Source organism: Dipteris shenzhenensis, chromosome 29, assembly GCF_047967505.1.
Source record: "Dipteris shenzhenensis isolate YYH24624 ecotype China chromosome 29, Dip_SZ_1.0, whole genome shotgun sequence".
NCBI classification, from domain to species: domain Eukaryota; kingdom Viridiplantae; phylum Streptophyta; class Polypodiopsida; order Gleicheniales; family Dipteridaceae; genus Dipteris; species Dipteris shenzhenensis.
Window position 1 is genome coordinate 3714033 of NC_141624.1, and position 25026 is coordinate 3739058.

The 25026-nt window shown below is 45.6% G+C and overlaps 1 protein-coding gene across 3 annotated transcripts in view; it reads right to left on the reverse strand.

The window, feature by feature from the left end:
• Positions 1–1071: 1071 nt before the first annotated feature.
• Positions 1072–25026, reverse strand: part of LOC147882324 (sequence-specific DNA binding transcription factor ATNDX) — a 96901-nt gene continuing 72946 nt past the window's right edge. For all 3 annotated transcript variants that reach the window (XM_087400568.1, XM_087400565.1, XM_087400564.1), the window contains exons 12-18: positions 24743–24868; positions 24499–24568; positions 4556–4619; positions 4211–4426; positions 3230–4105; positions 3010–3044; positions 1072–2885 (exon numbers count right to left, since the gene is read on the reverse strand). In XM_087400568.1, coding sequence (XP_087256694.1) covers positions 2216–2885; positions 3010–3044; positions 3230–4105; positions 4211–4426; positions 4556–4619; positions 24499–24568; positions 24743–24868 — 2057 coding nt within the window. In that variant the 3' untranslated portion in view covers positions 1072–2215. The remainder of the gene's footprint in view (positions 2886–3009; positions 3045–3229; positions 4106–4210; positions 4427–4555; positions 4620–24498; positions 24569–24742; positions 24869–25026) is intronic.

Here is a 25026-nt window from a genome sequence, read left to right on the forward strand (position 1 = left end):
CCTTGGAAGCAATGCCAACAAGGATGACACAGCAAGCTGAAGAAGGGCACCAATTTTCTCTTTTGAAGCGCTTTCATCAGACTCCTAGATTGCTAGCCATAAATTAATTTGAACAAGAAAATAATAAATTTAAATCTGTAACAAAGGTAAAATGGTAAGAAGGCTAATCAATTTATGTTGGATCATCCAACAGCCCAATCCAATGACCTAGATTTAGCTCATCCAGAATCTTGCAGCTACATGCTGATTCCTGAGAATTCCACATGCAGGACAAAGAGAGGCTTTTGTCTCTTTTCTGGCAATCTTCTTGTGTGTAAAAGAAACTCCACCTACACTGTCTGTACACCAATCCTGAGTGTCGGCCGCTAAAAGGAGATCACACAAAATAAGCCAGAACAAAATCCCCCTCAGGGGGTTGTGCAGCCTCCATCCGTAAAGAGCAGTCAACATAGTTGTTTACACAAGCTGCTGCAGCGTGTAAGGCAGCAAGCATTTGAGCACGTATCAAATAAGGCTCTGTAACTTGAAGAGCCACAATGTGTTGACACCATTCTGCTACTGAATTTGAGCACGTATCCAATAAGGCTCGGTACTGAATTGAGTGGCAATTGACCGTCTGACTCCATGTGGACATATCATGACATTTAGAAACGCTATGAAGAACCAGAATGATCTTTTAAAACGAATTGCATTTACAGTACCACTCCATTTTCTTATCACATTGACCCTCTACAAATAATAATTCAAGGAGAAGAGGTCAAAGTGATCAACCTAAAGTCAGAAGGCTACAGAGAACCTGACAGGTCTTACATGCTGATAATTCTGTCCACAGAAAGCAGGATGTGTCAATATAAGTCAAAATCCACAGCTAAGACACTGCACACAAAAAATAGAGCAATGTTTGCTACTAAGCTTGTGATGCAAAGATTAATGCTACCATCCGGTTTAAGAACGGCTTCAGTGAGACTGCTAATGTGAATGCAATTTAAAGTTGAAATGAGCATGTCAAGGGAAACTGGTGAAATACTAATAGTGATAACTCCATTCAAAGGGAAACCTAGTGATATACTAATAGTGATCATTCCACTTAAAAGGATGACTTTATCGACAAATCACAAAATTTAATGAATTACTCCTCCAGGTAAGGAGATTATTCTACCAAACAGTCCTTCGTAAAAATGGATAATTTCCCTGTCAACTTGAATGCCAACTCCTCCAAGTTAAGGAGATTGTTCTACAAACAGTGCTTCAAAAAAGTGGTACACATAAGGATCTGCAGTTGATGTCCCTTGTCAGACCAAGGAGAACACCTTAAGCTGCTCCACAGCTGACATTCCAATGGTTGGTTCATGGATATTACCTGTACAACTTGCAAGAAGAACTAGAAAAATCCCAGCTTGGGGACTTTGCCAACAGCAACTTTCAGACTACGTCTTCTGTGCAGGCTTGTGGACAGAGGAAAATACTCTGCAACAAAGTTGACACGTGTATACAAATGAACCCAGACTAGTGGGATATAGTTTCACCTGACCAGAGCCTTACCCAAATAATTCCAGTTCACCAAACAGGCCCTAGCCACAATTTACAACTGAGAGGCTGGAGATGATGCCCCGCGTCAGGGTAAAGGAGAAGGATATAAATAACTTTACAGGTCTGCTTTCACTGGTTATTTCGGCAAATGTTAAATTTACAGTTTGCAAAGGTAGGTGCAACTCTAAGGTAGCTTTGGGCTCAAAGCATCGTCTAAGATAGCACTTTTAAGGAAAGTTCTGACAGCTAAGAAAACCAAAAGATTCACAGATTTCCTGTCATCCAGATTTGTAACCAGGGCTCCCATGTCGAAAATAGAGGAAAGCCACCATCAGAACATGAATGTGCCTATAACACTGGTTTTGCCCAAACCTTCATATCATAGAACTTGAAGAGGATGAGCCGATCATTCCATAGCTTGTGGTCCAAAGTTTCTGAACCAAATTCAACTGAGTAATAGGTTCATATGGAAGGATGATTCTTTTGCTGCTGCCAAAGAAATGACAATGAGCCAGTTGCCAGAGCTATAGCTGACTCGTCCTCCATGCAAGGAACCGAGAATACATCATCTTAAGAGAAGACAACTGCCCAAAGTCATCGCTTGCTATTGGACTTTGTGATCATTTGCTTCAATCAACTTCAACTCTCCAAAGGTCTCCATGATCAGATTGTTTTGATTCAAATATCAGCTGATAAGAAATATATACTTTGTATCCCAAGCAACAAGCATCTGCCCATACAAATTCTCAGCCTCCTCAAAGGTATTTCCTGTCAATGATGGATGAGGAAGCTTCATAGTTTTTTCAACCTTCAACTGAGAAACCTTAACAACACAGATACCATGTTCATCTATTTTTTGACCCTGCCAAACTCCTTCGACCTGATGCACGGTTCCTGTAGCAACTTCCTTCCCATCTTTATCTAACAAAGAGACATATTGCCCAACTTCACACATTACAAACTTTACCGACACAGATCTGTGAGAGGGCCCAGACGTTAGGCCAATTTCAGGAAGCTCGTAGCAAGGCTTGTAATAGGCATCTATTTCCATGTGGGCTCTATTGACTGCATTTCCATCTTCAGCTGCAGTTTTGCACTGAGAAACGCCAGTGTTTACTTTGCTGGTTTGAATCGGACTACTAGAATCTCGGGTGTTGCCATCCTCAGACATAGCTCCTCTAGGCTCATTTGAGCTCCCACTATAGGTACTGCTTTGTCCCGGTGCTGATCTGATTTGCCGAGCTGGCTCAAGGGATGAAACAATTTCATTGTCATAAGCAAGCACTTGTGTCTCACCTTCAAACCCACGAGTTTCTCTAGCCTGGCGTGCTAACCGAGCCTTTCGGTTGTTTAGCCTATAATGCCACGTCACCAAACAGAAAAATAGCAATCTGAGACCTCAGAGTATACATATTATGAGCACAAGAACCTTCAAAATTTCATAGGAGCTCCAACCTTAAAAAGCCTCACGAATCTTACCAGTTCTTCAGCTGTTGATATGAAAGTTCTGGACCCTGCAGAAGGTTTTTTTTAAATGAATCAGATCTACCACCAATCAATGATTAGTTCAGATTTTTCTTTTGAAAAGAATGAAGAGAAAAAGGACATGATGTCTCTATAAAAGAGAGATTCATTAAGTAAGAAGTCTCGCGCGAACGTTTTGTACTCCTGATTCTACTATTCAGATATGGGAACTTACTATCATGTTCAGTTTGTGAGTCCATTGCATAATAAGTTTTGGGTATCTCTGCATGTCAGGCTCAGTTTGAAGAGCATTTTCCATCATAGCCATTTGTTTCTCATTCATGATATTTCTCTTTCGTTTTTTGGGCTGGAATTCTTCACCCGCTGCCCCTGAACTAGCCTTTTGTATTCTGGAGCTGCCAGCGATTTGATTTACCCCTTCGGGGACACTTGCTAGTGCAGTTTCAACAATGCTCTGAGAACTTTCCTGTCTGGTTTCTACTACGGGCTTGATTTCTGCCTCGTCTTTCATGTTTTGAACGTTTAACCTGACTTCTTTATTCAAATCTTCCGATTCATTGAAGCCCACGCAAGAATAGTGAGCTTTTTCTGACTCATCATAAGCACTGATACACTCTACCTTCATTCCTGTTTCGAAGTTTTCATCATTGTCGAAAGGAAGATCGTCATCATAATTTTCCATAATTTCCTCCTTCGTAGGAAGGGTCTCCTCATTCTCACCTTTAACGGTTATATCATCTTCTAGATTGCTTCCGATTCTAGCAACCATGTGTTGTGTGACAATTTTATTTTCATACTCACTCTGCTCTATATCTTGGTAATTATCTGCATCTTCATTGGTAATAGCAGTAGCCTTTGCCGCACCTGTTTCCTCAATAATGTCCTTCTGGATTGTTCCTCCATCCATAGCTATATCCATTAACTCATCTGTCTCTGCTGCTTCTCCCATTCCCATCCATTCCCACCCTGTCATATCCCTCTCAAATGGCTGACTATTCTCCCTTTTCTGTGGTTGTGCAACCTCAACCTCTGGGTCAAAACCTTCTCTCTTTCTTCTAGCCACAGGTCGATCTCCAAAACTCTGAGCTTCCTGAATCACAAGGTGAAAGAATAAATCTTCCTAAAGATTCTCAAAGCTACACCTTAACATATGATTGCGAAGCGAAAATATCTTTGAAGTCTGTCCAGACCATACCTCAGATAGCTGACATGTGCCATTCTCAACACCAGGCTGGCTTGAAGACGTCTTTGTGGTGGTCTTGTTGATTGAGCTTCCAGCATTACTTTGCTCTTTATCACTTTGTTCAGATAAATGTATTCTTTGCCAACGCTCAGACCTCTGCCATTCAGCAAGCAAAATCTTGCGCTTCTGCTCATGTGCATCCTTTACATATGCAACAACCGGATCTTCCTGAAACACAGCATTATGTGCAACATTTTTCAAGCATCAATGACCATCATGTTCATACGAACATTTTGAACTAGGTTCCAGGAATTCACAAAGAGAAATAACGTTGAATGATGAGTACAAGAAACTCACTTGCATAGAAGATTCAGTAATTCCAGAAGGGCAGATGGCTTCATGAAGCGCATAGTAGAAAGTGCTGTAAAAAACAAAAGCATAGTTGAATTCTCATGTCCCAAGAACTGGAAGCAGTCACGACAGCATTATGAGCTTTGCAGCTTCCTCCAGGATGCCTAATAACAATATTTGCTCTTAAGATACATTTAACTAAAAGAAACCTGTAGACATATAGAGCTAGATTCACAGAACTTGTACATCCCAACGAAGTAGGGATTAACTCATTTTCATTGTAAAAGCCATCAAAGGGACCCTTAGTGACACGGACACCAAGGAAAATACAGCTCCCCAACGAGAAAATATAAAAATACAATCACCTTGGCTGGCCGCTCTACAGGGGATTACCTCATACCAAGGGCTGAAAAAATGGCCACTCCAGTAGTTTATGAAGCCATATTATACCACCATCTAAGAAATGAAGGGAAGGGTCTGGGTCCCAATACTGATAAAAGCCTCCATCCTAGGCCTAGCAGATCCAAGTCTCCCTAGAGTCTGTCCAATCTGCCTCTGAAAATATGAATGAAATCTAGCCAAATACTGGCCAGTGTCTCCGAGGCTGATGTGGTCTGTTGCTCCATGGCTGCCTGCAACTAGCTGTCCATATGTACCAGGAATGATGTTTGCTCACCTATAAAGTGTCTAGGTGTACATACCGTCTCTGTGGAGTCTGGAGCATGGATTGAAGGCCAACTCTTGTTCTACCAATCTGAAGAACAAACTCCCTTGAATGTACTCATACCCACAAGCACATCCTCTGTCTGCAACCCAGGCCACCACTCCACAAGTCACCATCTCATCCACAATCATAGCGAAGGCCATCCTCAAAACTCTCCTCCAAAACTCATGTGCAACTGGGCAACCCCAAATGCAGTGCCTCTGAGACTCCTCTGTGTAACCACATCGTGAGCAAGTAACTGGAAAACAACCAAACCCGCGCATGCACCCACTACAAGGGCTCTGTGCGCCAACAGCCAAAGGGAAAGATCTTTCTTGGCATGTACTGTCCCAAAGCCTGCACCAAAAATCCTCAAGAAACTTTTGAGAGAGTCCCTGTCTGTGCCAATGCATTGCTGCAGTTGGCGTGCCACCAATCCTTCCCATCTGGATCCTCTTGCTTGATCTCATTGAATAGCTGGGGAGAAAAATCTGGTGGGGCATCCTCAATGAAAGGGTCTCTCTAAAACCACTCTTAGCAAAGCTTTTTAACGAAGAAGTTTGCATCTATCCCCTCACACATTCCCTCACACCTGGACCATCACTTCCATTCACAAGGCAAGGGATCCCATGAGCCCAGAAAACTACAGGACCATTTCATTGGGCATGTCACATCCAAGATCTATGCATCAGTGCTCGACATAGAGGTTAGCCAAATTCGAGAGTTTCAAGGACTCACGGGCAAGGGACAGGAGGGCTTCTAGGAGATCACATATGCTCAAAGGGGTTATTGAGGAAGCCAGAGGGTCTATTGCTGCTGTGGATTTCCACAAAGCTTTTGACACAACGCCAAGGCTCACCTCGTCAAACGCTTGCAAGAGCTGGGGGATAGTCAAGAGATCATCTGGGCAGTTGTGGCACTCTATAAGACTTCAAGCTTCAAATCTTTCAACTACTTGCGGAGATAGGCAACCCTCGCCTCATTCCGCACCTGATATAGAGATGCAAGCTGATCACATGCTTGCTTAGCTGTCTTGCAAGACCGGATATGAGGGATAATAACCCGTTTCACGAAAAGAGCAATCAAGGCAAGTACTTTGGCATCACGACCATCCCACTTAATTTGCTCCTGTGAAGGAAGCAAAGCACCTGGAGCAGGAGGTGCAGGTGTCCTAGCAGTAGCATTAGAACCATCACTTGAAGACCCATTACTTGAAGAAGCAGAGGCTGTAGGTGTAGCACCACACCTGGCCTCAGAACCTGAAACAATATGCCATAGATTCTTGGCAACCAAAACATGTCCCATCATGTATGACCACATGGGATAATTGGTGCCATCAAGCTTGTCATCAGTCCCAATCATCACAACAAATCGTCTTTGGCACTCCAAAATGCTAGCATGCACTCCGAAACAGCTCCAAGATGCTGGCACGCATCCCCAAACAGCTCCAAAATGCTGAGAAATCTTCAAACTAGCTGGCACGCACCCCAAGACAACTCCATACTGCAGTAAATACTGTCAAAAAGGTCTGTACATCATTAAATGCTGTCTGACAAGGCCGTACATGTTCTATACAGCATTAAATGATGTCTGACATAGCCATACAGGTTCCGTACAGCTGTAAGGATTCCATACAGTCGCTGTAACTTCACACGTGTGGTCGAAATTGCTGCAGGAGGCTGTAAAATGCTTTGAAATGCAGCTCCCTTCGCGGTGGTTGCTCCAAAGTGCAGTCTTCTCGCGACAAAAAAAGGTCTCAAACACTCGTGGGAGTGTGAAAACCACCAAGAACCAGCAGGAATGAGGGCTCTAGAGGCTGCCAAACAGCTTGGGAAAGCTATCAATGGCTGAGGGAAAGGATTCCTGACCTGCTTTGATACCACTATTGGCTATGACAAGGAATGGAAGCTCAAAAATGCAAGCAAGAAAGAGAAAAACGCGATGTTGTGATAGATTGCTGTAAAACTGACAATGGAAGCTCAAGGGAGAAAGAAAGAAAGAAAGAAAGTTTATTAGAGTCTTCGGAAGACCGATGGGTCTATGAGACTTTGAAAATCCTGATACAACGAGCTGTGGTAGTGGAGTTACTAAATGAGCGTCCATACCAATGCAAAAACTGCAAAAATGCAGAATGGCAGTACTGAGTCCTAAGTACAACATAGTCATGTTGATGGTCAACTATATATCAATCTCAGCATCATCATCAATATCATCATCATCCCCAGCAATAGCAAGATATCAGGATGGATGAAGCAGTGGAGGCATGAAGTCGGCAATAGAGTGCTGTCGGCCACTCAAAGGTGCGGTCCTGGCACGTCTCCTGGTCGTAGCTCTGCGTCTAACCAGGGCTCCTGTGACCCCCGTCGGTCAGGCTCCGACTCTAAACAAGAAGGAGATGTCTCCAAGTGTGATCTGTGTGTCGACCCTCTGTCTGAGCTATCAAGTCACGGGCTCCGGGTCACGGTCATGTCGAGGCCTCATCTCGTTGGGGTCTATGTGATCTAGCTGAAAGAACTCCGTGATAGAGCTCTGAGAGGGATCAACCAAGGAAGAAGTCTGCTCCTGTCTCCGTGCTCGGAGTATCCTCTCGCGGTGTCTAAGTGCCTCATGAATGAAACCTGCCAAACACCGCTGGTCTCGGTAGGAGAGGAAATGGGCTAAAATCCCATAACTATCTCTGAAGAGGCTGTGGAAACGTCCTCGGATCTCATAGTATACAGGACACCTGAAGATGAAATGCTCCTCTGTCTCAACCTCCTGTATGTCACATAGTGTGCATATGTGCCGCTCCCGGGGTAGTCACTCTGCTCTGCCGCTCTCGATGCGAAGTCTGTGTGAAGAGACCCGGAACTGCCCAAGAGAGATCCTCATCGAGTGGGGTAGGTGAATCTGTGTGTATCCTGGTGGGTCAATGAAACCCTCCGCTGTGATATGTAAGAAGTGATCTCTGTAGAAGCTAAGCTTCATTGGGAGTTCACTTGGTTCCAACCAGGTCCGAAAAGTGTGTAGCTGTAGTAGATCCTCACGGACAACCTGGTTGACCTCGTGTGATAAGAGGGGAGAGAACGGAGCATCCATGCTATACTGGAAGGGAGCTAGTCTATCCATGTGGAGCCCCAGTCGCTCAAACCATCTCTCTGTACGTGCATACCAGCACCTATGATCTCCTCCTGCTACAAGTGCCATAGAAGAGGATAGAGCTATCCATGGTAGCCTGCTACGCCCCGAGGTATAATCCCCATACTCCCTAACTCGGTACAGATATGTGATGACCTGAAATGCAGCATCTAGCTGTAAAGGGAGTGACCCAAACTCAGCCTGAATGATCTGGTGAGGAGCACATGACTTACCACGAATCATCCGTGATAGCATGAGAACCTGTAGCCACTCCACACGGGCCCACTCTGTATCCGACAAGTCTGGCTCCCAACAAGGCCTGCCATACATCCCCACTGGGCGAGCCAAGGAGTCAATTAACAACCCCTTGGTGCGTGGATCATGAAAGTGTGAGCGGAAGCACTGCCTCTCTAGCCTGGTCAATGAGGCATACCCTCTACTCAAGCATGCTTGCATCGCAGGTCTCATAGTGAAGCTCGGTCTGGAGAAGATAACCCCAAGATAAGTGTATGATGAAACTATCTCAACAGATGACCCCGCAAATGTGACCTGCTCCTGACACATGATGACTCGAGATGTATTGAAGATCATGACCTTGGTTTTACCCAGGTTGACCTTCAAATCATGAGACTCACAAAAAAACTGTAGTGCGTCTAGGTGTCTCTGAAGCCCCTCTACTGAAGAAGACAAGAGAGCCACGTCATCTGCATAGAGCAAAATCTGGATCAGCGTGCCCGCAAGAGAGCAACCTACACCCCCCTGTGTCTGCATCACTGTCTCAAGCTCGTTAATGTAGAGGCCAAACAAGGTAGGCGACAAAGGACACCCTTGTTCGACCCCGATGGTACTCATGATCTCGTCTGTCCACCCGGATCCTGCCCGAACTCTGCTAAAAACTCTCGTAAAGTGCCATGACAGCCCAAATGATCTCCTGGTCATAACCCAAGTCATGTGGGCACCGTATGAGGCGGGCTCTCAGGACCGTGTCAAATGCCTTGCGAAAACCCACAAAGCAACAATAAACCCTCTGCTTCCGTGACCTCGCCTCCTCGATGATACATCTAAGCGTCAGAATGTGGTCCATGGACCGTGTCAAATGCCTTGCGAAAACCCACAAAGCAACAATAAACCCTCTGCTTCCGTGACCTCGCCTCCTCGATGATACATCACGTCGGAATCCGGCCTGTCCTGCTGCTCTTAGTCCTCGACACTCTGCAAGTCTGCTAACCTCGGAGTCAAGTACTGATGCATAAATCTTGGACATGACATGTCCAATCATAATGGTCCTGTAGTTCTCCGGACTCATGGGATCCCCTGCCTTGTGGATGGGTGAGATAGTGTTAATGGTCCAAGTGTGTGGAAATCCCAAACAAACCCCTTCATTAAAAAGCTTTACTAAGATCGGGGCTAGGAGGTTAATCCCATATGCAATGAACTCAGAGCATAGCCCCTCATGATCCTTCACTCGGCCATTATGACGTTTCATTACAGCATCCTTTACCCCTCCTCTAGTGAAGAGGGTGCAGGATGTGGGACTGAGAGGCTAGGGACTGGCTGATTTGGGATGTCATAAAGTATGCGTGCATAATCAAACCAGATCTGGGTGTCAGTGAGTGGCGGAGGGAGCCACCCTTCTAGAAATCTCCGCCAGAAGTCCTTAGAGTTGTTACTAAACAAAATGTTCAGTAGCTCCTCCTCGTTTCGACGAACGAAGTCTAGTTTCTTCCTCCGTACCAGTCTACGGTATTCACATTGCATATCTGGTGCGCTCGGAAGACTGTTTTTGGTTTCGAATCTGAGTTGACGGCGTAAGGCCTTACACTCATCATCGTACCAACTATTAGAGGGTACGGTTCCAAGGCGTGGTGGGCGGGTGGAGCGGGTGGTGTGGAGAAAAGCGTGAATGGCAGCCTCGTGTAGTGAGCGGGTGACAAGGGCAACACGATTCTCTAAAAGGGGTATGAAGTCAATATAAGCGAGAAGTATGTACAGACAGCCAGAGTAAGAAGGTGAGTGATCCCGATCAAAGCATATATCGTGGTAGGTGGAGTAAGCACTGAGTGGGGTGGAGGGTGCTGTGCGAAGGGAGGTGGAGATGCGAAAGAAAAGGTATGTATGATCAGCCCCTGGGAGGAGAGATGCTACAGTGAAGTCAGTAATGCGAGATGTAAAGACAGGGTATCCCGTGATGTAATCAACAACACTAGAGCCCCCCCCCCATGTGGAAAGCATGTGAAACCACCTGAAGCGGGCCATCTGTCAAGACCATTATAGAAAATGAGATCCTGTATCCTGCCTAGGTCTAATAGGGCCTGACCATAGGATGAGAATGGACCTCGCCTGTTAGCCGAAACCCGTAGCATACCTGCCTCCTCAAGGTCAACATCTGCCAGTAGAGTGGAATCATCTCTGAAATCAAGAAGTGGTACCTGACGGACCCTTGTCCTCGCATTGAAGTCCCCCACTAGAAGGACTTCTCCGCGGCTAGAAAAGTCAACGATGGACTGATAAAGGTCAGCCAATAGGGATGTCTCATTATCACCTCGAATCTCTCTTGCAAAGTGGGAGGTCTCAGGGGGGAAGTAGCAAATTGCGACAAACAGATCCTGGCTGTCCATGTGTCGTATCCGGATCCAAAGAAATCTAGAATGTGTATCTCTCTGCCCTACTGAAATGATCCCCCGAAGTGTGGATCTGAAAAGGACTGCAACTCCACCTGAGCCTCGAACTCCTCCTATACTCCTCGTCTCATCTCTGTAGGCAGACTCCCATGTATATCCGCTGACTATTCGAAGAGGGCGCTCTAGACTCTGATGTGTCTCTGTATAGAAGACTATGTCGTGGCCTGTATAGAATTCCGAGAAGTTCCCTAGTTCTGACCATAAGGTACCATTACACTTCCAAATGGTGCAGGACAGGGTCTCGGATATCTGAGTCTCATAGACCCCGCTTCCCTATGTAGGGGAGGGGGCAGGTGTCCTACGGGGTCTGTAAGAAGTCGTCCCTCTCGTACTACTGCCCACTTCCCCTCCTTCCGGGTCTGATCCCGCTGCTGCAGCAAAGAGTGCCTCTCCTCAACCTCTAGAGGTGTGAGGTCCTCATCCATAGAGATCGTTGGCTGATCTCGAAGGACTGACCTACGTCGTGAGCTGAAAGTCGTGCCTGAGTGTCATGAAATCGTATGATCAGGGGTTGCTCTTGGTTGGGATCTCTCCCCACCCGCCATGCCCTCTCTATCCTGTGCTCAACCACACCCAGGATAGCGGTCACGAATGCAGTTGCATCTACCATCGGTGTAGCCTCAATGCCTAGGATCTCGCGTACTCTGATGTTGAGATCCTTACTGGCTCTCTGCTGCTGCTCCATGAGGGTAGCCGAAACGGTGACCCTTGCGGCTTCCCATTTGGCCACGTCAATCCATCTGGAAGTCTCCTTAATAGCAAGTTGCATGCTCGCAATATGTGCCTCGACCACCGGGGTACTCCCTGGGGCACTGTGTATGGCTGTGACCTCCTGTCGGAGCTGCATGATATCCTGTCTGAGTCCCTGAATAAGACCCGCCTACTCCCCAATGACCCTGGCCTGCTCCTATATGATGCGGCTCTGCTCCTGGTTGAAGCAGACCTGAAGCGAGCCAGCTTCATCTCACGCTCACGGAAACTATGTATCTCCATGAGTAGGGTCTCACAGGCCTTGGTGTATCAGTCCACCCACGTCCATGCTGAAACTGTGGTGACTGTGGCATGAAAGAGTGGGACTGAGTCTGGAAACTGGACGGTGGCTGAGTGAACAACCGGCGCCATGGGCATGATTCTGTCACTAATCGTAGATGTAGATGGAGCTGAGACTGTGGAGCTAGAGCTAGGCCTGAAGCGGGGACTGAAGTCGAAGTAGAGACAGACCAAGTATCTTCTCCTTGACTCCTTGTCCGCCAAGCAGGTATGTTTGAAAGCCTTTGTACCTTAGGCTGGTGTAGGCTATCATGGCTGGCCCTATCTTCATTCATCACTTTGGCAGCTGAGGGCGATCAAAGGCGTCGGTATGCACGTAGATGCAGATGGTTTGAGAGTCTGGGGCTCCACATAGACAGATTACCCCCCTTTTAGTATAGCATTGAGGCCCCCTCAGTTCCGCTCACATATTATGAGATTAACGAGGTTATCCGGAAGGATCTCTTACAACTACACACATTCAGGATCTGGTTGGCACCAAGTGAGCTTCCTATGACGCTCCCCGTCTTAACTGAACCTCCCCCATTTCATCTCCCTGTCTACCTACATTCTCCTTCAGCCCTCTACTTCCTGCTTCCCCCTCAAGCTCAGCCCTTGACTCTTCTAGCTGAAATTTGACATTTGCTGCTGCTTTGACAGGCCAGAAATCACACCATTTCCTGCTGTTTTCCAGGGCAGAAAGTCGCACGTGGCACCACTTTGCTGTTTGCTAATCCATACAATGGGCCATACATTGGGCGTACATTGCTTACAAAATCAAATCTGCAAACTTGCCTGCTTTGAGCTAGAACTGATTTGAGCTTCCAGCTCCTTGCTATGCCTGCAAGCTGCCATTTATTTCGTCCACTCTAGTTTTGCCTTACCTGCCTGTACAATCAACTCTATCAAAGGCTGCAAGCTTCACTTTCATTTCAGAGCCAAGAAAGTGATCCCAGCTCCTAATTTCGACATCTATAGCCTCAATTTCAAGGCTCTAGCGTTTGCACCTTCTAGTTTGTGGCTCCACACTTTCTTCATTTGCCTTCAAGCCCAAAGCAGCCGCAGGTCACTTCAGGTAGCATGAGTTCATCCTCACAACCCCTTCCACACTTTCAGCCCGTCCCCTCTCTGCCCCTCCCTACTCTCAGCCTCTCCCCATCAGTCCCTCCCTCTCCCATCTCAGCCTCTCCCCTCTCAGCCCCTCCCCCTGAATTTCTCCCTCTCAACCCTCCCCCTAAATTTCTCCCTCTCACACCTCTCAGCCCCCACCTCAATTTCTCCCTCTCAGCCCTCTCCCTCAGCCCCCATCTCAAACCAATCAGCCCCTTCCCTCCTCTTAGATTTCCTTTAGGACCTCTTGCTTCCCCCCTACCTCTAGATTTTCCAGCTCTACCTTTCAATATCCTACCTTCTCCTGATCACAGACAGATTTTACAATGGGTTGAATCGGCATTTCACCGTCGATTGACGAATGGTGACCCATCGAGTCAACCCTCATCCCCTTCCATTGGGACGCAAGAACATGTATCTCTTCAAAAGACGGGCTACTGCAGTTACAAAAGGATGTGAAGCTCAAGAACTCCACCACCCTCTTCGCACGCATGGTGTGCCTCATTGCCGTTCGCAGGCAGCTAATCCACAATCAGCTTCATCCAAGTGTCACACGTGGTCCCATTGATATCCTTATTCTTCATGAACACAAACTGGATGCTAGAGATTGTTCAAAGTCAGGTAAATTACTTTCAGGTCATACTTTTCCAGTCTCCTGCTTAGGGAACCAGGAGGAAAACTTGCATTTAAGTATCAAACTCCTTTACTCCCCTTGTGTCACACATGGTATCAATATGCTCTCCAAAGCACAGTGAATGATTTTGTTGATTCGTAGATATATGGTGTGTCTTCTCAACCTCTATGCCCCCAACAACAAAGGGACCGTGTTCTCTTCTGGAAGGAGCTTCTATCTTGGGCCACCATTGCAGAGTCATGGATTATTGGAAGTGACTTCAACATGGTGGAGTTGCCTTCAGACAAAACAAGGGGGAGAAAAGGTGGCATTCATTCTCTTGAGAGAGTAGCTTGGGATGTCCTTCTCTTTCTATATAGTGGCAAAGATGCTTGCACGGATGATGCCTTTCACACTTTGCTGCATTTGCTTCTATTCTCTTGGACGAACGGAAGGTTGAAGATACCCATCCATGCACAATTAGACTGATTTAATATTGATGATTGGGCACTTGACAGAGGAGGTTCGGTGTGCATTGCACCAGGGGTTACCACCTCTTATCACTTTCTGGTGATTCTTATGATTTCTAAGCCTCATGAGAGGCACCTCTCTGCTAGTATCAGAATTCCATATGCATTGTATGCAGAGAAGTTCCTCCAAGGATGCTTTGCACTACGGGTTTCTCATTTGCAGGGTTTCATCTCTCTCCTTCACATGTTGTAGTAGCCCTATCTAGTGTTAGTGCTTTTTAGCATACTATTGCTAACACCAACAGACATGAGATTCTTAGGCAAGAGATGGGCCTCCGTCCATAGTTAGTATCCCTACGCAGGGAAGATCAAAAAGTCCTACAGTGCTTGGGTTCAAGAGCGCCTTGTTGTAGAAAGAGCTCATATGCAAATGTTCTTAGATCATAGAGCAACTACACACGAGAATCCTTTGGATTCAGATAGGAGGAAGAGTCCATCAATACTTTTTCTCTACTCTCAGCTTGAGGCACGATAGAGAGAGTATATCTCAAATTATTGACTCTGATGACACCGGTTAACGGATTCCGCATGAAGCCATTTATAGGGGTATGGGAACCGACGGCTCAGTCGGAGGATCCGAAAGTAGAAATCCTTGTTGGGGCAATATCCGGGTATAATACGAAAGATGCAGCGGCCTGTAGTCAGAGGAGTGACAATTTCCATGTGTGGGTCAAAACGAAGGGATGGCTTAAATATCACACGATTGATTCCCTACATCAGTTCACCATCATCTCAGTCCTTCAAATCGGTGGGAACTATGTACAATCGCCTTACTGATTCAAAATGCAACATGCAAGGCCTCCTACAGACAAATAAACCGTTGCCTATAACAAACACTTCAAGAACTAGCAGACAAATCATGATGGCATCATGAGTATTGCTACAGACTTTCATGATTCCCTTCAGCAAACCTTGACTCACCTACTAAAGATGATGCCAGACATAGTATTTAGCAAAGTATTCGAGTATTGGTGAAGCCACATGTGATAGACTCACTTGATGGCCCTTTCACCAATTCGGAATTCAAGACTGCAATTCTTGCCCTTCACAAGGGCAGATGCCCAAGCTCAAATGGGATGACACCTTTCTTTAGTATTGCTTTTCAAGACATGATTGGGGACCATGTAACCTCAGCCCTGCAAGCCGTTTGGGACTTTGCTACTATGCCCGATTCATTTACCGAGGGTGTCATCCATCTTATCCAAAGGGAGGTTACAGAAATTTCATCTCCCAAGGAGACCCATCACATTGTTGTGAGCATTTTAAAAGATTTTGGGTCTGTTTGTATTTTGCAGTCCATTCTTCCAGATCTTATTCACGATATGTAGTCGGGCTTCGTGCATAGCAGAAGAATTTTTTATAATGTTTTCTCCTTTTGGGAAGCTTCAATTTGGGATATCCAAAGTGGCCAATGCCATGTTGTTCTACTTTTGGAAAGGCATATGACACTGTAGATTGGAGTTTTTTGGAGGGTACCCTTGCACGCTTTGAATTTCCAAAGGCATGGATTAGAGGGGTTCCCGTAGGCTCTACATAAGTCAGCAGCCATCCCACTGCCATGTGCTTATTAGAGGAGAAATTTCCAGATCAGTTCGCTGAGAATGCCTTCGACCCTGTCTTGTATTTATTTGTGGCTGAAGCAATGAGCAGATTTTTCAGATACCACACAGACATTATTGAGTTGAGACTTCCCATCAAACAGGGTGACGAGCTCTTGAATATTGAGTTGGCTGATGATACAGCTGTTTGTTTGGATGCCACTACAAAGAACCTCAGATTTTTTAGAACAGCCTTGGATTTGTTTCATATTGTAGGTGCAGACATCAATGGGAACAAAGACAACAAATTTGGGATTAGTGATGAGGACACTCTAGCCTGGGGGGCTCGTTTTGGTTTTATTTGGATTCAAAGGGGTGTTCCTGTCAGGTACTGGGTCTACAGGTCGCTGTGGGCATCTCTCCTTCATAGCAATTCACCCCTATGCTAGAGGGTATCATAAAGAAGCTTCTTTTTTGGAGCTCAGTCAAACTTGACATTGCTTCTTGAGTGGTGGTGGTCAACCAGGTCTTACTGGCCATGGCATGTTTGTTTTCTCTTGTTGGTGCCATTCTAGGGATTGCACACTCATAAAAAAGACCCACAAGGACTTTTCTTTGGAGTCGACTAGATGGTTCGACAGACACCAGAGCTAGGGTGGCTTGAGAGACTTTGATTCTCCCCACCACGAATGAAGGAGTTATAGGACATTTGTCAAGACAAGAAACATGGAAAGATTTTTCATATGCACCTTCTCCTTCCTCAGATGGAGATTGGCTGGATAGTACCATATGGTAATGACGACTATTTTGATGCAAATAGGACCGAAATATGATCTTAGGACCTTTTGCCCCAAAAACCACAACGAAAAAAATGTGTTTTTTATTTCCAAACGTTTGGAACCGTTTCAAAAAATAAAAAACATGTTTCATTGCAACTGTAAACTACTCGGTGCTTTCTATCAATTCAGACAATGGATTTTGCAGAGGCGTTTGAATGAGATGATTGCGAGTTGCCAAACACATATACTTGAACTTAAGAGTTTGCAATTAAGCTGGAATTAAGACTTATACAGCTTAAACACAAAGTGACATCATTGGAAAATGCAATATGATTGAGGGCTGCTTCTTTGTTGCTGCTGTTTTTGGCAGCTTGAGGGCATTCGTAGAAGTTGTGGCCTCGATCGCCACACTTGAAACACCGCCCTTCGGAATAATACTTTTGCTTCTGTTGTGGAGACAATGAGCTGAAAGTGCGGGCTGCTTTCTTCGAAGGAGGCTGGCTGGCTGACTTTTTCTCTTTTGGTGCGTCCTTTGCTGTCTCCTTACCCTTTTGTTCCTTGGAAGAGGTTCCCTGGGACTTCCGCTTGTTGTTGCTGCCATTCCGCTTGTTGGAGAAAGATTGTTTCTTCTCCACCTTCAAGGCCATGTTGATGGTGTCTTCAAGAGAAGTAGGAGTGGCAACGTCCACCTCATGCTGAACGATATACCGTAGGCCAGCAAAGAACTTCCTTTGCTGCTCTTTTTTATCCTTCCTACTGAATGCTTGAACTTTTAACAAAGTATCCCAAAAACGATCAACATACTCACTGACTTTCGCTTCTTGGCGTTGGCGGAGGATGTCCCACTACACCATTGTATCTCTCTTAAACTCCTTAGGCAAGAAGTGCCTCATCAAGTTCTTCTTGAAGCGCTTCCAGGTGTGGGCTTGCTGTCTAGTGTTGACCATAGCTGCCCACCAGAGTGAAGCACGGTCTTGCATGTGCAGGACGGCAAACCGGATCTTCGCCTCGTCTTCGTACTCGTCCCCCTCAAAGAAATACTCGAGGTCTCGGATCCAGGCCAGCAAGACCTCGGGCTTGTCCTCTCCCTTGTACTTGGTAAACTGGAAGAGCTTATCTCCAAGAGGTACCTTATGCTTTGCATACCTTTGTCTCCGTGGACGTCTCGAAGAAGATGGACTTCGATGACGCCGACTACCTCGAGGAGGGGAAGAAGAGGATGGTCTTCCCTCCTTGTTGGAGTTGGTGTTGTCCGCACGGCCTCTTCCTTGGGATTGGGGCCCTATGTCATGAGTTTCTGCTTGGCTGCTTTCTAGCACTTGAACCTGTTGAGCAATGTTTGCCAAGAGAGCACTCAACTCATGCAGGTTAGGAGGAGGGTCAGGTCCATTGGCTGCCATGATGACAAGATGACTCAACGAAGGAGAGACTCAACAAAACACAGAGTACAGGACCACTGCCTAAGCTTTGATACCAATGTAAACTACTCGGTGCTTTCTATCAATTCAGACAACGGATTTTGCAGAGGCGTTTGAATGAGATGATTGCGAGTTGCCAAACACATATACTTGAACTTAAGAGTTTGCAATTACGCTGGAATTAAGACTTATACAGCTTAAACACAAAGTGACATCATTGGAAAATGCAATATGATTGAGGGGCCAAGATGTGGCCCCCCCTTATCCAGGCTCACTTTATTCTTGGAAATGGAGATACAAGACCAAGGTGCAATGCACCTTCCAAACTGATGAACTCAGTGAAAACCTAGGACCTAGATACAAGACTCAAGAGCATATGTGTAAGGTAGACAACAAAAAGGAGGACTCCAAGCTCAGGTTTCAACTCTTGACTTACCCAATCCACAAGGAAGAAGCCTGCAACAATCACCACTTACATCCAACATTGGAGGCAAGCACTAGTTTCTAGAAAGATAGTAGAAACAACATGAAATAGTGCTGTAAATGAGATAAACTTGACAAGGGGCTGCAACTGTAGAGAGAGAATGTGCTGTTGTAGAGAGAGAAAGTGCTGCTGAGGTGAGAGAATGGCCTGGGGAGAAGTTGGCTGCACCCAAGGAGCTGGAGAGGTTCTACTGCATCATCCAAAAGGAGGGAGAAGAAAAGTGACGAAATTTTCATGTGAGGAATGAAGGGGAGAGGCCTTCTTTTATAGGCTCAGCCCCCCCCCCAGGCCTAGAGTGGCAGGTGGACACTTGTCCCAGATTTTTGGTGGGCTGCAGTCCCAAAGAGGACAGCCCACAACCTGCCCCAAATCTACCAGATTTGGGGCCAAACACTTGGCCTGCATGTCCTGCCACTTGCCATGCATACTGCCACATGTGTGGGACAGGTGGACTGACCTGCCAGCTCAGATTCCATGTGGCAGTCTGCCACGTGTCACTCCCAAAAACCCTAAAATTTCAAAGTTGTAAGAATTCAATTCTGATCGCCCCCACGGGTTCCTAACAGCTTAGACTATCTATTGACGTACTCTAAGATCATAATTGAGCCATACTGAGCTCATTTGTTTGTCGTCTTATCTTGTATCTCCATTACTCTAAGCATGCTGCCAGGCCCACACCCGTGTCCATCATAAATGCACATGCATGTTACACCATTGGCGTATAATATATAATAAATGTCTACTAATCACGGATTAGTGATTTCTCTTGTCATGACAGACCCTAACCCAAATCACCCCCCCTCGGGTTCATGGAGGATTCGGCTTTAGGGAGGTGCCCCCATAAAGTACTAGCAGTGAGAACTTGTGGAGTGGAAATGGATTAGTGTAGGGCACCGAGAGAAGAGCCTCCCCTTCTTTCGATACATGGTTAGTAATGCCAAGAAGTTCCAACTTAGCCTTAGAGACTGGAGGCCCACTAGAGCTCCTCGTTGGGAGAATTTTCATCTCGCTGATTGGCTCCCTTTGAAAAGTCTCTCGTACTACATCCCAAGCCCTTAGAATCATTGGTGCAAATCTCACCTCTAAGCTCCTACCGAAGTGAGTTGCTCTCATCTCATTAAAAATCCACCTAATACTAGGCTCCCAAGGGCCTCCTAATTCTGGCTGGATCTAACGAAGCTTTGTGCAGGAGTATCCAAGCAACATGCCTTTGGGTCGATAATGCTTAGCTCTCCTCTGGACTATGGCTGAATAATCATGTCCCAAGCTACCTTCTCCCTATCCGGGCAGCTATCCCCTGTTGACTAGATGAAGTTCCTAATGAGTTGCTTCACGTGGCCAATACGAGATCTAGAAAAGACCCAGTAACAGGTTATGTACCACATAGTAGCTAGAAAAACCTAATTGGCAACCACTACCTACCCTAGGTCTAGCGACCTCTCCTCTTCGCCTCTCTTCCACTAGCCCCTTCTCTTTCTCCGACCTCCTATGTGATCTTTGCTAACCCTCCCTCATCACGAGACCTCTAGTGCCTTCTCTGATCCCTAGCATGTTGCTGCTGCCACTATTGTGGGACCCTCTATTGTCTCTTCTGTTGTGCTCCCTTCTAAGGACCCTCCTGACATGGCAGAAACTTTCCCAAATGGATAGAAGGGTTGTGAGGGAAAGAAGAATACCGAGAACCAAACCATCTGGGTGGGGTTGCGTGACTGCAACAAAGGACTCAAGCTGATGTAGACCCTAGGTCAGTTTGGTTGTGAACCATTGGTACCTCTTGGAGGTGTAGTCGAAGACGAGGAAAAGGCTGCCATAATGGGATATTGACACCTTTGCTTTGGGTGCAGCTTTCAAAAGCAGCTAGTCAGCTTCCAGCCAGCTATGCTTAGGAGAACCGAATTGTTCATAGCAGTGAAGAGAGAGAGAGAGAGAGAGAGAGAGAGAGAGAGAGAGAGAAGTGGCAAGCTGGTAGAATGACGACTCACAAGCAACAAAAGAGTTCAAAGCGATTGATAAGGATAGAGAATTGAACGGCACGAGCAGGGAGAGCCTAACAGAAGGTGGGTTAAGAACTCTAGAAGAAGGCGATTAGTCTGTTCTGTGCTTTTGCAAGAGCTTTCGGCAAGATTCATCGGCAATGAGTAACCATAGGTCCAATTAGGTACAACTTCACGGATACCCTGCTACAACGATTATGTCAAATCGTCATTAACTATGCTGAAGTGGGTATCTACGATGAACGATTGACAAAAGATCACAAAGGCCACCGGATGATTGATACTAGCAAACCTTCATCAAATCTGTCTCTGGGTGCGCACAACACAAACAGTCATTGAATTTCCCGTCGTCAATGCATAACATACAGGTAATTATCAAATGTGTGAGCACCCATCTGCAAAGCTGCCCACACTTGCTAATCGTCAATTGCTTGCAAACTGGCATATCTTCGATGCTTAAATGCCTCTGAGCGATACTGGTCACACTTGCAGAAGCAACCAATTCCCAAACTGTTCATCGATTGCTATCACCCAGACCAGCCCACTAAGCTTCACACTGTGCCACTCACACCTGGCATTGCATGCATTGCACCGTGAAATCTGAAATGAGCAGTTTTGTCCACCAGAATAATAGGAAATCGCAAAATTCGGATATCCAATTTATCATATTGGGAAAGCCCCTGAAAACTTTACTCAGTGGTTTGCGACTAGTTCTTATCCCTGTAAATCGTTGAAAACTACCTTTCTTTCTGTTTCTGTAATTTATATACAGTGATGACTCATAACACCAAGGCATAAAAGGAAAGGCCACAATCAATCAAGAAGACGGAAGACACAGAGTAACTTTTTATATGGGTTAGATTAAGACCTCATTGGCAGGTTTATTTTCATAATCAGCATTGTCCACCACATGCTAGTTTCAAAGAATGAAAGAAAGGTTTTCATTGGCCGCAAGTCATTGGATAACATGATTGGTTCAAGGATTTTTCAAAAGGATCTGGCTCAAGCAGAAAAAACTACACGATTTATTTCAATTGCTATCCTAGGTCCATGTGGGTAGCCTACTCCAACAGCAAACAGGCTTTCTCATCAGCATTCTCAGTAAGAGAACTACTATCACTAGATGTGTTTCAAAATCTTTATCCATAATGAATCGTCAATATGATGATCAAGTATGAGCATGGGTTACAGCAGAAAGATGGTATAAAACATTGGACTCGACATTCTCCAACCTTTCTTGTTGGATCTAGCGCTTCTGCTCAGCCCAACCACCATCAATAATGACTTTATTAAAATGAACCATTTAAAATTGTCATGTGGTGGCATGTGGCCTCTTGAGCATCTTCCCTCGAGGTTTTTGAGGTGCTCGAGGTCTATACATGGCTATGGGGTGGTGTGTGGGACCCGTGTACCATATGCACTTGTTAGGATGTGTGCGTGGTTGACACATAGCTCCCCCTCGTGGTATCAGAGCTATCACGACTCAGCGCAGGTGTCCAGCCCATGGGGAGAGATGGTGTCCATGTCCAGCGCAGAGATGTCTTCTTCTAGCATTTACACACATAAGAGCCCAAAGAGAGGACTCCTAAGAGTCGACTCATAGGAAGGAGACGAGGAGAGACTGTGAGGTACGAGGTTCTCAAGGCATAGTTGTTCTTTCAAATCACACCTGAGACCGCTCATCTCTGTGATGCGGAAGGAGGAGCATGCATGGCACATGTGGATACGAGTTCAGTCACTTGATGGACGACTGGTTTTCATTGCTATGTGCTACTTTCCCCCAGATACACCACCTTATGTGCATGAGGTCACCATAGACAGTCTCAACCCATATGAGACAATATATGACGATACCACGAAGCTCTCCAAGGAGGGAGAGATCCTCCTTCTAGGTGACTTCAATGCGCGTGCGAGATAGAAGGTGGGTTTACTTGACTTTGGATCAGACCCCCTCAGAGTACCAGAGATAGATCCAACAAAGCTTGGGATAATGAGGCACTTAGAGGATGCCCCGCATGTGACAGGGTAAAAATTATTGGAGATGGGTGCAGTATACAACTTGATCACATATAATGGTATTCAGAGATTTTTCGTTATCCAGAGGGCTCACTTGCTTCCCACATGAAGAGCCAACAAGTACCATAACTACTTGATGGTTCCCCAACCTTTGTGTTGCGAGTTCATCACTTTCTGTCCATCATCCCCCCCTCCCCCCCCAAAAGTCGGTGCCGACCACTCCTATCTGATCAATATCTCGACTACAACTCCAGCCACAAGATGGGGGCCTCCTACCCCCACCTATGTCCAGATACACTTTGTACCATGCCCTTAACTCATCCATGCCTCAAACATTCGTGTATTGTGGTTCATAATGCCACAGCCATGTCCTTCCCCAAGACTTGATCCGCAGCACGCCCCCCAGATGGGAAGATGCCCCAGAACCCAGTTTGATGATGAGTGCCGAGAGAGACGATGGAAATCATGCAGTCATACACATATCTAGAGGCAGTCTTCATTTGACCAGTTTTCACGATGATTCCTGCAACCAAACACGACTTACGCAAGGGTAGGGAGCTCTGGCCCAGCAGCTCCTGCAGGGTCAAAGGGCATGGTGGCTCAAGATCTGGCATGATGGAGCTCGAATGCTTGAAGGAGGCAGTTGGGCTGATATGTTCAATTGGGACGACATGTCCTCAGGTTGGGCCAAAGGGAGGTTGTCAAGAGCATTGGCCTTTCCCCCTTCCTAAGTTGACATGTGGCAAAGTGATAATCGTCACATACACAAAAAGTGCGCTGATATGACCTTGTTCAGATGTGGTGATGTGTTGGCCACTCGAGCATCTCCCCCCCATGGTTTTTAGGGCGCTGTGCATGGCCATGGGAAGGGTTGTGAGACTGGGTTCATCGCCAATTCATGGTGCCAGTCAATGCAAAATCATAATCTTATTAAATGGTATTCTGTCATCTTTATGTGTAGGTAGAATTTGCTGGATACTTCAGTTTAGAAGCATGGATCCGTACAATGCATATTTGGACGATACCCACATGCAGTTGTGGTGCAAAGTCATTGAAATTGAGGTACAATCCACCTCTGAACATGGTGATTGCTATTGAAAATGTGTTTATCAAGCTAGAAGGTTACAAATGGAGTGACTTTCTTGGGTAACATTGACATGGCTGGCTTGGCCTAGCAGTCGCGATTGGGGCAATGTGCCCCTGTGGGTTCGTTATGACTAGAGTTTCATCTTGAATCTGCTTTGGGCAACCTGCCTCTTTTGACAATGGCTCTAGTGGAGCATCAAAGACGGGTAATTTTAGAGTGTCTCTTTCTGAGCACTCTCTCTCCTCTAATAGATTTCCTATTTCAAGTACAACAACAAATAATGTCAGAACTTGGTGATGGCTGCAATTGTTTAACCAGCATTCAACTTGTGTTTTTTGTGCGTGATAAAAGTGATAAAAGATGTCTCTCTGTATTGGCGTCAATTAAATGAGACTGTACGGACTGCATGGGATCGGATCTTGTCTTTGAATGCCCTTAGCCTCACAACAAATGTTTGTCCATGGTTGTTTCCAATGTTTTAGTCAACCAATTGATTGAACCTCTGCCAGGAAACTAAATGTGGATTTCAAAAGTAGTGCTTTTTCCAGGCGTACACCACCTCCTAAAATCTAAGGTTTGATTCAACAAATTCTACATACTAGATAGTACTACAGTGGACTGAGTTGAAACTAATGATTGAACATTCCAGTTTCATAATTTGTCATTCAGAAAGACAAAACAACCACCATTGACAAAATGTTGTCGAGGCATGCCCTTATCAAACGTGTTTGATATCAAAGGTTGCTTCACCAATCAAAGATACAGAACTCCCATATCATGTTTGCCACTCTATGTGAAGGATCAATCTACAGTGATTGGCTGTTTCAAAAGGTTCAAAAGCATATGATACCTGACCAGCTGCAAGTCCTCGTCACTCACTGCTTCAGATGGAAGGGATGACACATGATCCAATAGCAAAACTGTTCATATGATAAATTACATGAGATTACGAACATGACATAAATTTCTAATTAGAAAACTCTAGATTTGACAAGCGTAACTGCAGTAAAATTTCATCTGTGCCGTAAAAATTGGAATTCAATAATAATTTTCCAAGATTTGATAAAATATTTAAATAGTAAAGCCTCTCTTACAAAGGTTTTCACAAACACGCACAGCCGTCTGAACAGTACTGAGGAAAAAAGCACTGTTTCCTGGAGTGAATGGTCCAATCATGAGACATTCAATGAACATGTTCAAGAACCGATCTTTTTCCTCAGCTGCAAGCAAGCATACAAAAGAGTTCTTAGTGACTGATTGGATGAGTACCAGCGCCGTAAGAAGAACAAAACAGTGTGATGCAATGCTGTAACACAAGCTGTGATGCCAAAAATGAAAAAAACACTTCAATCACAGTAATGCAAATTAAGGCAACAGA